Below are 12,062 nucleotides of genomic sequence, written 5' to 3'. Positions count from 1 at the left end.
CTTTTCAGCAGCGCCGACAGTCGACGTCATCACCATTCAGCTACAACAGCAGTAGCAGCAGCAGACGTACAAGCTCCGGTCCATCAAGGTCATTGTATCTCTCCCCATCAAGGTCAACGGCCTCGAGTTTCGTAGCTCCCAGACTTCTCGAGATCAGATCGTCTAGACGTGACCAGGCGTCTAGACGAGACCAGATGTCTAGGTCTAGACTACAGCTGATGAACTTAGCAGAAGAGATGGCGGTCAGCACAAGGAATAACATCATTAACTACTTGAATGGCAGTGGTGGTAGTAGCAGCAGCACGGGCAATAATGGCAGTAGTACTAGTAGAAGTAGCATTAACAATGTTAATAATGGTGCAAGTGGTAGTAGAAGTAATGTTAACGGTAGTGCGAGGAGATCTAGCAGCACTCGACACTTCTACAACATCTACAACGACGACGATGATCACGCCAGTGGCGCTGACAGCAACAGCCACAACATTCCGCTCGCCATCATCAGGAACGATGACGTCATGGACAATAATGACGATGATGACGACGACGACGATGACGACGACGATGACGACGATAATGATGGTAGAAGAGGCGGGGGTAGCGTGAGAACAAACGGCGTCCGCGGGCGTGGTTCCGGCGTGGACGCCATTGTGGTCGGTGGCGGCGGCGGCGGCGACGATAGCGATGTTGACCTGTTTGATTTGAGGGACAGGCCGAATGATGGCGACCCAGACGATAGATTCCCGCCAAATGTTAACGTTTGGTCCTTTGGTTTCAATAGGAACAACAGGAGAAGCTCTTTTTATAACAGTTATAACTGTAAGGGAGTGTTTGTGTTTGTGTGTGTGTGTACCTCCATTTACTATAGTTCGTTTCTTAATCGTTATCGTCGTTTATCACATCATCCGGATCATTCACCTACCTCATCGCCGAATCCATGTCTTCTCGTCACCACTATCATCATCAGTATCATCGTATCATCATCAGTATCATCGTCAGTATCATCGTATCATCATCAGTATCATCGTATCATCATCAGTATTATCGTATCATCGTCAGTATCATCGTATCATCATCAGTATCATCGTATCATCATCAGTATCACCGTATCATTATCAGTATCATCGTATCATCATCATCGCCACTACCATCATCATTATCATCACAACGACATCACGATTGCAACCAATAGCGTGGAGGGAGCACATGTCTGAAGATGCAACATACAGGATCCAGTGCTGGTCGTTCGTCTGTAAGCCCAGCATCGACCTCGAGAATGGTCAGTCAGTACGGTGGGGGTGATGGTAATGATGACGGCTTTGTGATGATGGTGGTAATGATGACGATGATAGTAACATGATTATATTATTGTAATGATGATGGTTATAATTTTGAATTCCATTCCGGCACATCCCTATTCTCTCCCGCCACCACCTAGCGACTGAAAACGTAGTGGTGCCCAGAGCCAACCTCCATAACGACTCGACTGTGGACATCTCTCAAGATGGCCGACTGCTCTGCACCTTCATAAAGCCGAACAAGGTCGGGGCCAAGAAGAAGGTCGGTGTGTTCTCGCTGGACATGCGCAGTCTGGGCCAGTGTCTGTATTCTGTCAATCTCGGGGGTGCGTTGTCTGGGGGCGTTGTCTGATCTGTGGGGTGATCGGTTGGTTTGCTGGTTGGTGTTGGTTGGTTGGTTGGCCGGTTGGTTGGTTAGTTAGTTGATTGATTGATTGGTTAGTTGGCCGGTTGGTTAGCTTACTGGTTGGTTCATTGATTAATTGATTGATTGATTGATTGATTGATTGATTGATTGATTTATTGATTTATTGATTGATTGATTGATTGATTGATTGATTGATTGATTGATTGATTGATTGATTGATTGATTGATTGATTGATTGATTGATTGATTGATTGATTGATTGATTGACTTGTTTGTCAGATTCTACGGCCGTATCAGTAAGCCTCTCGCCCTCTTGCAACTACCTTCTCATTGGGACGACGTGCGGAAAATATGAGGTCTTCCTCTCTCCCAAACAGGTTTCCGTCTATGATAATTAGGATAATATAATTATATAATTATGATTGTAATATAATATAATTAAATAATTATGATTGTAATAAAATTAATTATGGTGTTGTTACCATGAATGACGAAATATAATGAAATAGCTTCAGCACAGAGTAGCAACAACGTTAACATCGCAACACACACACACGCACAAACCCTCCCACACACACACAAACACACATGCACGCACGCACGCGCACACTTCTTTTTAACACATGAAACATCAAAAGACTCCTTAAAAAACGACAAAATCCCCCAAACCAACAGCAACAAACCCACCCAAAACAACCACATCATACCGTCCAATGACAGACGATCGGCCGAATATACCACTTGAGGCCGCCACCTCCATCCCGTGCCGGGGACCAAGGATCTGTCGAGTTTGTTAGCGAAGTTACTCACCCTTGCTCTGATTGGTCGGTCAGTTTGGTGGATCTGAGATTTCCGGTGGGGGTGAATTGTACCAGGTGGTTGTTGGGCGAAGGTGAGGGCATTGCTTATGGTTCCAATAAGGGCGATCTCATTGTTTTTGCCCCAAAGTAATTTTTTTTTCTCCTTGATAATGATGATAAAGCAAGTGATGATGATGATGATGATGATGATGATGATAGGTAACAACAGGAACTGTATATCAAATTTGTTTTCTTATTTTTGTTTCTAGATTGTACGACCCTAACTGGAGAAGGGAGGGCTCTGATTCGCTGGCCGGCAACGGCAACGCAGCCAATGAAAATGCACGGAGAGAGGGGCTTAACGTGCCCTGGGCCTGGATTGGTGCAGGACAAATGCGATTGGCTGATTTCCTGATATGGAGTGTTCAGAACAATCTTCCTATTGGTCCAATGGCCGTCTGAAATATTGGCTCATTGATTGATTGATTGATTGATTGGTAGAATGAAGGAATGATTGATTAGTTGATTGATTATTTAATTGAACAGTTGGTCAATCGATATTAAACGATTCAGAAACATAAAATTAGAAGTTTTATTTGAAAATTTTTTACTTTCATCTGGCAGAGTTAGAGACGATTTAAAATATTTTTTTTATTCAGTTTCTGTTTATTTTTTTTTTCATTCATTCGGTCATTCATTCATTTATTCATACATTTATTCTATCATTCACTTTTTATTCGTTCATTCATTAATTCACTTTTCATTCATTCGTTTCTCAAAAAAACTGTTCAAATCGATAGTAATTAATTAAATAAGCGGACGATTGAAAATTTCTTTTCGATGTCTTCACTATTCAGCTGGAATGATTGATTGGTTGTTTGAATGAGTGAATGAATGAATGAATGAATGACCGATAGGAATGACTGAATGAATGATAGAATGACTGAATGAATAAATGAATGAATAAACGTATAATTTTTCGAAGGATGTGTGCTTTTTGATTGATGCTGATACTCATGGACATGTTCGACTAAAATTTATTAAATGAAATAAGCTGTTTTCTGCTAATATTATTATTGTTTATTATTATTATTATTTGTTATTATTGTTGTTTGTTATTATTATTATTTGTTATTATTGTTGTTTTTCAGTTTTATTATTCTTATTGTAATTGGAAATTTGATCGCTTTGTACATTGGGTATAGCTGGTTTTTTTTGGATGAATAAAATGTTTGTCTGTCTATCAGTATCAATGACGTCATAGTAATAGTAATAATAATAATAATAATAACAAAAATTGCGAAAACATTAATAATAACGGTAATAATAATAATAATGAACCAGAAAATCATCAAAATACTAAAGGAAAATTACTGATTGCTGTAATGTTTATGGTCGATATAGATACAAATTATTCAAATGGGTTTCTTTCCATATTTATAAATGCCGAACCTCCCCATTTTCACTCAGCCACACATTGGCATACCCCTGGCATACCCTTAATTTTAACCCACAGTCAATTAGTAAAACAGGCATTTGTATAACATTTATAGGCAATTTTCTTCAAATCTATAAACTAAATCTATCTAGTTGGTAGTTGAATATTTTTTTATAGGTCGCTTCACTTTTTGCGCATCCTTAATTCCATCCCCCAGTCAACTTGTGAAATAGTTCATCGTCTAGCGCTTGATTTTTATCTCCGGATCTCATTGAGAGGAAGATATAGCCGCCGATGAATTCGTGGATGACTTTACAGTCCGTAGTTAGGCATTGGAAGATGAGTTCCTCCTCCAAGTCGAATGATACGTGCACCTTGTGTGTGTGTGTGTGTGTGTGTGTGTGTGTGTGTGTGTGTGTGCGTGAGTAAGTGAATGAGCGTGTGTGTGAATGAGCGTGTGTGTGAATAAGCGTGTGTGTGTGTGTGTGTGTGTGTATCTGTGTGTGTGTTGTGTGAATTATATGTTAATGGATAGTACTCAAACACATATCACGTACATACACCTGTGTAGAATATACACGTACACATACTTTCACACATGCTGTAGATACGTAACGACCCACACACACACACACACACACACACGCACACACACACACGTACACACACCTGTTTGATATCCCAGTTAACGCTCCACGATTGGATGGTTTTGAGCATCCAGGTCTTCAGCAGGTCACCTGTCTTCAAATCCATCTTCACTAATCGATCCTTACCTATCCCAAGCAATTCCTGATAATAATAATAATAATAATAATAATAACAACAACAATAATAATCATCATAATCATAATCGTAATTATAATAATTTTTATTAACTTTTCTTGGTTATGGAGTTAGTATTTATTTTAACAAAACTAAACAAAAACATACAGACACCTACAGGTGAACGTACATAAACACACAGGCATAAATACATACATACATACAAAACGAACACACACACACACACAAACAAACGAATATAAAAACACCCAAACAAACGAACATACAAACATACAAACGAACGAACATACAAACAGACACAAACATACCTCTTTTTTCGAATCCTTTATTTTGATGATAAAATACCTAAAATCGTATTTGGGCAGCATTTGCCAGACTTTAATATAGTCCAACATCGCTTCTATGTAGGTTTTTTGGCTAATATTCGAGTAAATATCGATAATCTTTCTCAAGAGATTTTTGAAATTTTTCGATTTAGCGCCAAATTTTGGTGGCAAAATTCGTTCCGGTTTTAAATCGTCTGCTTGTAATTTGTTGTTGTTGGTGGTGTTGTTGTTGGTGTTTTTGTTGGTGTTGTTGTTGTTTTTGTTGGGGAATTTTTGAATATTTATTAAGGAGCTGACGGATTTCTTTTCCTTTTCATATGCAACGTGGTCTAAGAGAGATTTACCTGTTTTTTTCAGTTAGTATGAATGTGCGTGTATGTATGTGTGCGTCTGTGTGCGTGTATATATGTGTGTGTGTATGTGTGTGTGTATGTGTATGTGTGTATTTATTATTATATATTTTTATTATTATTATTATTTTAATAACTTTATTAACCTCGGTGCAAAATTCTTAATGCAGCCAGCCACTTCACAAATTGTTCTTCCTGTGGTGTTTGTAGTAGTAGTAATAGTAGTGGTAGTAGTGGTAGTAGTAGTAGTAGTAGTAGTAGTAGTAGTAGTGGTAATAGTAGTAGTAGTAAAAATAATACTTATAATAAAGTATTTATAACAACAACAATAACAGTGAATATTTTTAAAGTAAGATGGGATACAGATTAAATCTAATGTATTATGTATGAGTGTTGGCTAGAAAATTCGCGTTAATATCAGCCCATTAAAATTCAAATTTATGAGTAGGTAGGCCATCTAATTATTATGCAAATTTATGCTAAAGACGTGCATACATTATCTTGCCTGATCCAGAGTTCGTCGGTGGCGCCATGGTAAGGTAGGATGAGTTTGATGACGTATTTATCTTCCTGTACGTCGAAAGCCGATGATAGAGAGAAGGATTCAGAAGCTGTGAAGTGGATGAATGAACGAATGAACAAATGAATGAATTGAATGAATGAATGAACAAACAAAACGGCAAACGAATGAGTTAAAAGCAATGACAAAAAAAGACCCCAAAACTTATCAAAAACTAACACGACAAATCGAAGACTTTTAACGCTTTCTTAGAATCATCATCATCATTACCGGCGCAACCACCAACATCATCATCACCATAATCATTTTTGTTTGGCTGCTTGTATATGAAGAGTTTATCATTTTTTAAGATGAAAAGATACTTGGCGAATGTTTTCAGTTGGAACTTTCTAGGCCTTTGTGGTTATGATAATGATGATGCGGCGAAGATGATAATGATGATGACGGTGATGATGATAATGATGATGACGGTGATGATGACGATGTTTTTATTGATGATAATGATAGTGAATATTCACGCAGATAGAGGATAAAAATGACGTCATTAAGCAATTTTTTGAAGTCGCCAGTCATGAAAAGACGTCATCGCTACAAGCATCATCATCAACATTATCATCACCATCCTCATCACCACCACCATCATCTTCATCATCTTCATCATCATCACCACCACCATCATCTTCATCATCATCATCATCATCACCATCATCATCATCATACTCACCTGTAGCATCTCATACAATCTCTGATCCTAGTGGCCCTACAAACGATACCACCAGAACCACTACTACCACTACTACCGCTACCACTAATACCAAAATTATTACTATTATCATTACTACGGCTATTAATAATGTTATTACGACTACTACTATTACTTCCTCCTTCTCCTTCTTTTATTTCTCCCCCTCTCTCTCCCTCCAGGGAGATCTGCAGCTGGTGGAGAGCGTCTTCTACGTCATCCTTTGGCTCTTGTTCATAATCTACGTGTGGATGACATTGTGGCGTAAAGAAATCCCAGACTATCACCAGCGAGGCAAATGACGCATCGATGTATGTACGTGTGTGTGTGTACGGTGTATGTGTGATGAGATGTATACTGTGTGTGCGTGCCTATGTGAACATTTTATCAGCAGGAAAAAATTTCAAAAGATGCCGTATAAATTATGATTTTTATTATATTATAATTATTATTTATTATTTTTTATTATAGTTGTTATAATAATTTTCACACCTGGCTCGTGAAGGTGAGGGTCGTCAGGGCTGTAGGGTCGGTTCATGACCTCTTCGATTTGAACCTGACCCCAATAATAATAATAATAATAATAATTATGAAACTATAATAATAATAATAATAATAATAATAATAATAATAATATAAATAATCAGTGGCAGATTTAGCTTAATCTCCGGAGTATGAAAATTTAAAGTTTGGTGATCGAGAATCTCAATATTTTTAAAATTTAGCCCAATTTCAAAGTAGTCTAGATCCGCCCGTGTGAATAAATTATGATAATTTAATATTAATTACGATAATATAGTATTAATTATGTTAATGACTTGTAGGGCAGCCAATAAGATTATCTCCTCTTCAGAGCAAGTCAATTCTTCCGAGAGGACCAACCATTTGGCTTGTTCGTATATGTATCTGATTCTACTTTCATCGTACTGTTTGTGCGTGTGTGTGTGTGTTTGTTTGTGCGTGTGTTTGTTTGTGCGTGTGTTTTGTGCGTGTGTGTTTGTTGGTGTGTTTGTTGGTGTGTTTGTGAGGGTATGATTAACAAGACAAGCATCAAAATTTTGTTTAACCAATCAATCAATCAACCAACCAATTAACCAACCAATCAACCAATTAATTAATCAATCAACCAATTAATCACTCACTCAATCAATCAATCATTTAAACGACTATTTAGAAGACATTTGAATAACCATGATACAACCAATCAGTCAAGAAAAACAATCAACCAACCAAACCAAACAACAAACCAGCCAATTAAACAATCAACCAACCAACCAACCAACCAACCAACCAACCAACCAACCAACCAACCAACCAACCAGCCAGCAGACCAGCCAACCAACCAACCAACCAGCTGCGCAGCCAACCAGCTGACCAATCAACCAATCAAACCTTAGGATTTAGATCGTAAAAATCGTAGAATTTATATCTCAACAGCAGCGTATCGTTCTCTGTTATATTTTGCTCCATCAGTGAGAGAGATGAATCTAACCATCTGATATGAATGAATGAATGAATGAATGAATGAATGGATGAATGAATGAATGAATGAATGATGAATGAATGAATGAATGAATTGGATGGGGTAAATAACTCAAATTCTAAAAAACAGCAAAAATTACTAACGCAACATTCATCCTGGCGGCCTCGGAATAATTCCTAATTTTAGGCAGCAAATTAGGCAGGACCAGGGATGTGCTATTGACGATTCTATTGGACGATGATGAGGAGATATTCAAAGTATGGAAAGCCAGATTGTCGATGGAACCGGTGCCAGGAGTGAACATACCGTTAGCGTTGAATGAACGGTTTGGGGAGCTGTTGCTGGCCATGTAGGGGTTGTAAGTTCTCGATAAGGTGCCCTGGAAATTTTTACGTCACTGTTATTATTATTGTTGTTGTTGTCATTGTTGTCATTAAGCCGTAGTAGTAGTAGTAGTAGTAGTAGTAGTAGTAGTAGTTGTAGTAGTAGTAGCAGTAGCAGCAGCAGCAGTGGTAGTAGTAGTAGTAGTAGTAGTAGTAGCAGTAGCAGTAGTTGCAATAGATGAGGTATTTCGTTTACAAAAATGAATCATAATAATTAAAAAAACAAAAAAAAAACCAATAATTTCAAGATAGAAAACAAATATTAACATCAGGAGTTAGAAAACCGGAAGTAGATGGCGTTTTAACTTCATTCAGGCCATCACTGGACCCCGCTAACTTCTGGTTCATCCCTGTCGGAAGTCCGTCTTTTCTTTTGCCTGAAACGCCCTGATTCTTCTTCAATTGGTCCGGATCGATTTTTTTCATCAAGGATAATTCTTCCGGGTGTCTTATTCCTGTTTTTTGATGTTGATTCCGGATTGGGATAAGTGGAAAAAAAGGTTTTTTTGTTTTTTCTCATTTTTTTCTCTCACATTCTTTATTATATTGCTCTCTCTCCTTTTCACTATTTTTATTATTATCTCTCTTTCTCTCTCTCTCTCCTCTTTCTCTCTCTCTCCTCTTTCTCTCTCTCTCTCTCTCTCTCTCTCTCTCTCTTATACACTTGTGCATGCATGCATGTGTGTGTTTATGTCTCTCTTTCTCTCTCTTTCTCTCTCTCTCTCTCCCTCTTATACACTTGTGCAAATGTGTGAGTTTTGTGTGTGTTGTGTGTGTGTTTGTGTGAATGTGCGCTTGTACGAACCAAGTTCCTTGCAGATGTTAAGGTTTACATTAAAAACGTTCACTGAGAAGTTCACCCTTACGAAAGGTACCGTGAGATCTGGCAGCTGGATCTGTAGTAGATGGAGGTGGTGATGGTGATGTGATGATTATGGCGACGATGATGATGGCGATAGTTATGATGATGGTAATGATGACGGTATTGATGATAATGATGATGATGATGTTGCTGATGATGTTGTTGTTTTATGTTGAAAATGTCGATATACTAATGGTGCTGATGACGAAGGATTTAATTAACAAAAGCAACAACGATAGAAAACAACTCAAAAACAAACAAACCAACCAACAAACAAACAAACAAGTAAACAAACAAACAAACAGGTAAACAAACAAACAAACAAACAAACCTTAATATTTTTATGCATACTAGTAAAGACCAACTTATCATGCGGCCTTACACCGTAGCGTTCTAATGTACTTTTAGCCCTCGAAACCCACATAGTTTTGTCAGGCCAATACAGAGAATGATCCGACCAATCTTGTCCAGTTCCTGAAATTAGGGATGTGTAAATTGTAAGTTGGGGGTCCAGTGATGTGCTGGATTCTGGATTAAGAAATAGAGATTAGTAGAAAGAAGGTGGAAAATCCAAAGACGGGCAATTAGAAATGTGAACGATATGTAGGTGGGAGAAACCCAACGTCTGTGTGCGTGTGTGTGTGTGTGTGTGTGTGTGCGTGTGTGTATGCGTGCGTGTGTGTGTGTGATGTGTTGGTAATCCCCGCAATCGTCTCATTTATCTTGGTTAAATTTGAGCGATTTAAGCGTAATCTAAAATGAACCCGAAGTCTATTATAATTATTATGATTAATCATAATAACAAATAATATTATTATTATAATTATTACGATTATTATTATTATTATTATGATTCTTATTATAATTCTTATTATTATTAAACATAATTATGGTCCTAAACAGGATGCAAGTGCACCATCCAGACTTGTAGCATTATTAGTAGCTCTTGATAATAACAACAACAACAACAACAACAACAACAACAACAACAACAACAACAATAATAATAATAATAATTATAATAACAATAATAATAATAACAATAATAATGACAACAATATTAATAATAGCGATGATTAATGTTTCAATAATCTACTTAATTACCACAACGGTAAAAGTGCTTTTATTATTATTATAATTGTTATTATTATTTTTAGCAGCAGCAGCAGCAGTAGTAGAAGTAGTAGCTGCAACTACTGTTCTAGTGGCAGCAGTAGTATTAGTAATAGTATCAGTAAAATTAATAGTGAAAGTAGTGGTAGAAGCAGCTGGAACAGCAGCAGTAGTTGTAGTAGTAACATTAGTAGTATTAGCAGTAGAAGTAGAGTTGTGGTAGTAGTAGCAGCAGTAGAAGTAGTAGCAGTAGTAGTGGTAGTAGTAATGATAGTAATAGTATTTAATGATACCCATAGTTTCGACGAGTTTAATCATAACTCCGCCGATGTGCATGTCATCTCTGACGCGGATGGTGACGTCACTTTGAAGGTCGGTCACGTGAATGTTCAACGGCCATGTTTGATCAGCTGACGTCATTTTTGTTGTTGTTGTTGCTGCTGTTTTTGTAGTTGTTGTTGATGTTGTTAGTGAATAATTCAAATTTCTCGCCGGCTTTGTCTTTTTCAATATTGTTGTAGCGGCTGATGATGGTTGCGGTTGTTGTTGTTGTTTGATGATGTATCTGGTGACGATGTTGTTGTTGATGTTGTTGACGGTGACTATGTTGTTGTTGTTGTTGTTGATGTTGTTTAATTGATGATTGACGAATGAGGGGATGAATGAATGGAATAATTAATGAATAAATAAATAGATAAATTAATTAACAAATGAATGAATAAAAGAATGAGTGGATGGTTGTTGTTGTTGACGGTAATGATGTTGACGATGACGTAAACGATGACGCAATTACTGTTAAAATAATCCAGGCGACAGATAGATTTTGTGGTTATCTAAATCCCAAATGTTCTTCCTTTCTACTAAGAAAAAAAAATTATGTTCATTAATTAAACAGTTTTTAAAAAGTTGTTTATTTACTCATTCTTTTATTCATTCATTTATTAATTAATTTATCTATTTATTTATTCATTAAATATTCCATTCATTCATCCCCTCATTCGTCAATCCATCAATTAAACTTTCATTCATTCAATAGCTCATTCATTCACCTATCCATTCTACAATAAAAGATAACAAAAAAAAGAACGAAAAATTTAAATGGTTTCACATTATATTTACTCAAAAAATTAAACACATCATACCATTAAGCGAAAAAGCTAAGCTTAAATAAATCAACTATATACACCTCAATAAACTTCTATATATATATGTGTGCGTGCNGTGTGTGTGTGTGTGTGTGTGTGTGTGTGTGTATGTGTGCGTTATTAGCGTGTGTTATATATTCGCATCTATACAATATATTTTATATCATTACACACACACACACACACACACACACACACACACACACACACACACACACACACAGGCAATTTTATAGCGCCTTTGAACATTATTAAAAGATGCTATATGAAAAAAGGGACCCAGTATATTTTCTCACACTATTTACATTTCATTTTAACCTGCTTACTTCTTCTACCACTAACATTACGACGACTACTACTACTACTGCTACTACTACTACTACTACTACTACTACTACTACTACTACTACTACTACTACTACTGGAAAATCGAGGCCTTGTTCGCCAAAAAATGT

At 37.0% G+C, this 12,062-nt stretch overlaps 1 protein-coding gene across 1 annotated transcript; it reads right to left on the bottom strand.

The window, feature by feature from the left end:
• Nucleotides 1-4,100: 4,100 nt before the first annotated feature.
• On the bottom strand, nucleotides 4,101-10,882 carry HELRODRAFT_62964 (hypothetical protein; the record flags this gene model as incomplete). Its single annotated transcript, XM_009011593.1, has 14 exons — nucleotides 4,101-4,274; nucleotides 4,570-4,689; nucleotides 4,992-5,353; nucleotides 5,506-5,554; nucleotides 5,855-5,970; nucleotides 6,159-6,274; nucleotides 6,604-6,744; nucleotides 7,411-7,547; nucleotides 8,014-8,116; nucleotides 8,248-8,483; nucleotides 8,794-8,942; nucleotides 9,293-9,383; nucleotides 9,681-9,823; nucleotides 10,756-10,882. The coding sequence occupies 14 exons, from the start codon at nucleotides 10,880-10,882 to the stop codon at nucleotides 4,101-4,103; spliced, it is 2,064 nt and encodes a 687-aa protein (XP_009009841.1).
• Nucleotides 10,883-12,062: the final 1,180 nt, after the last annotated feature.

Source organism: Helobdella robusta (assembly GCF_000326865.2).
Source record: "Helobdella robusta unplaced genomic scaffold HELROscaffold_1, whole genome shotgun sequence".
In the NCBI taxonomy this organism is placed as follows: domain Eukaryota; kingdom Metazoa; phylum Annelida; class Clitellata; order Rhynchobdellida; family Glossiphoniidae; genus Helobdella; species Helobdella robusta.
This window is presented reverse-complemented; position numbering and strand designations above follow the sequence as displayed.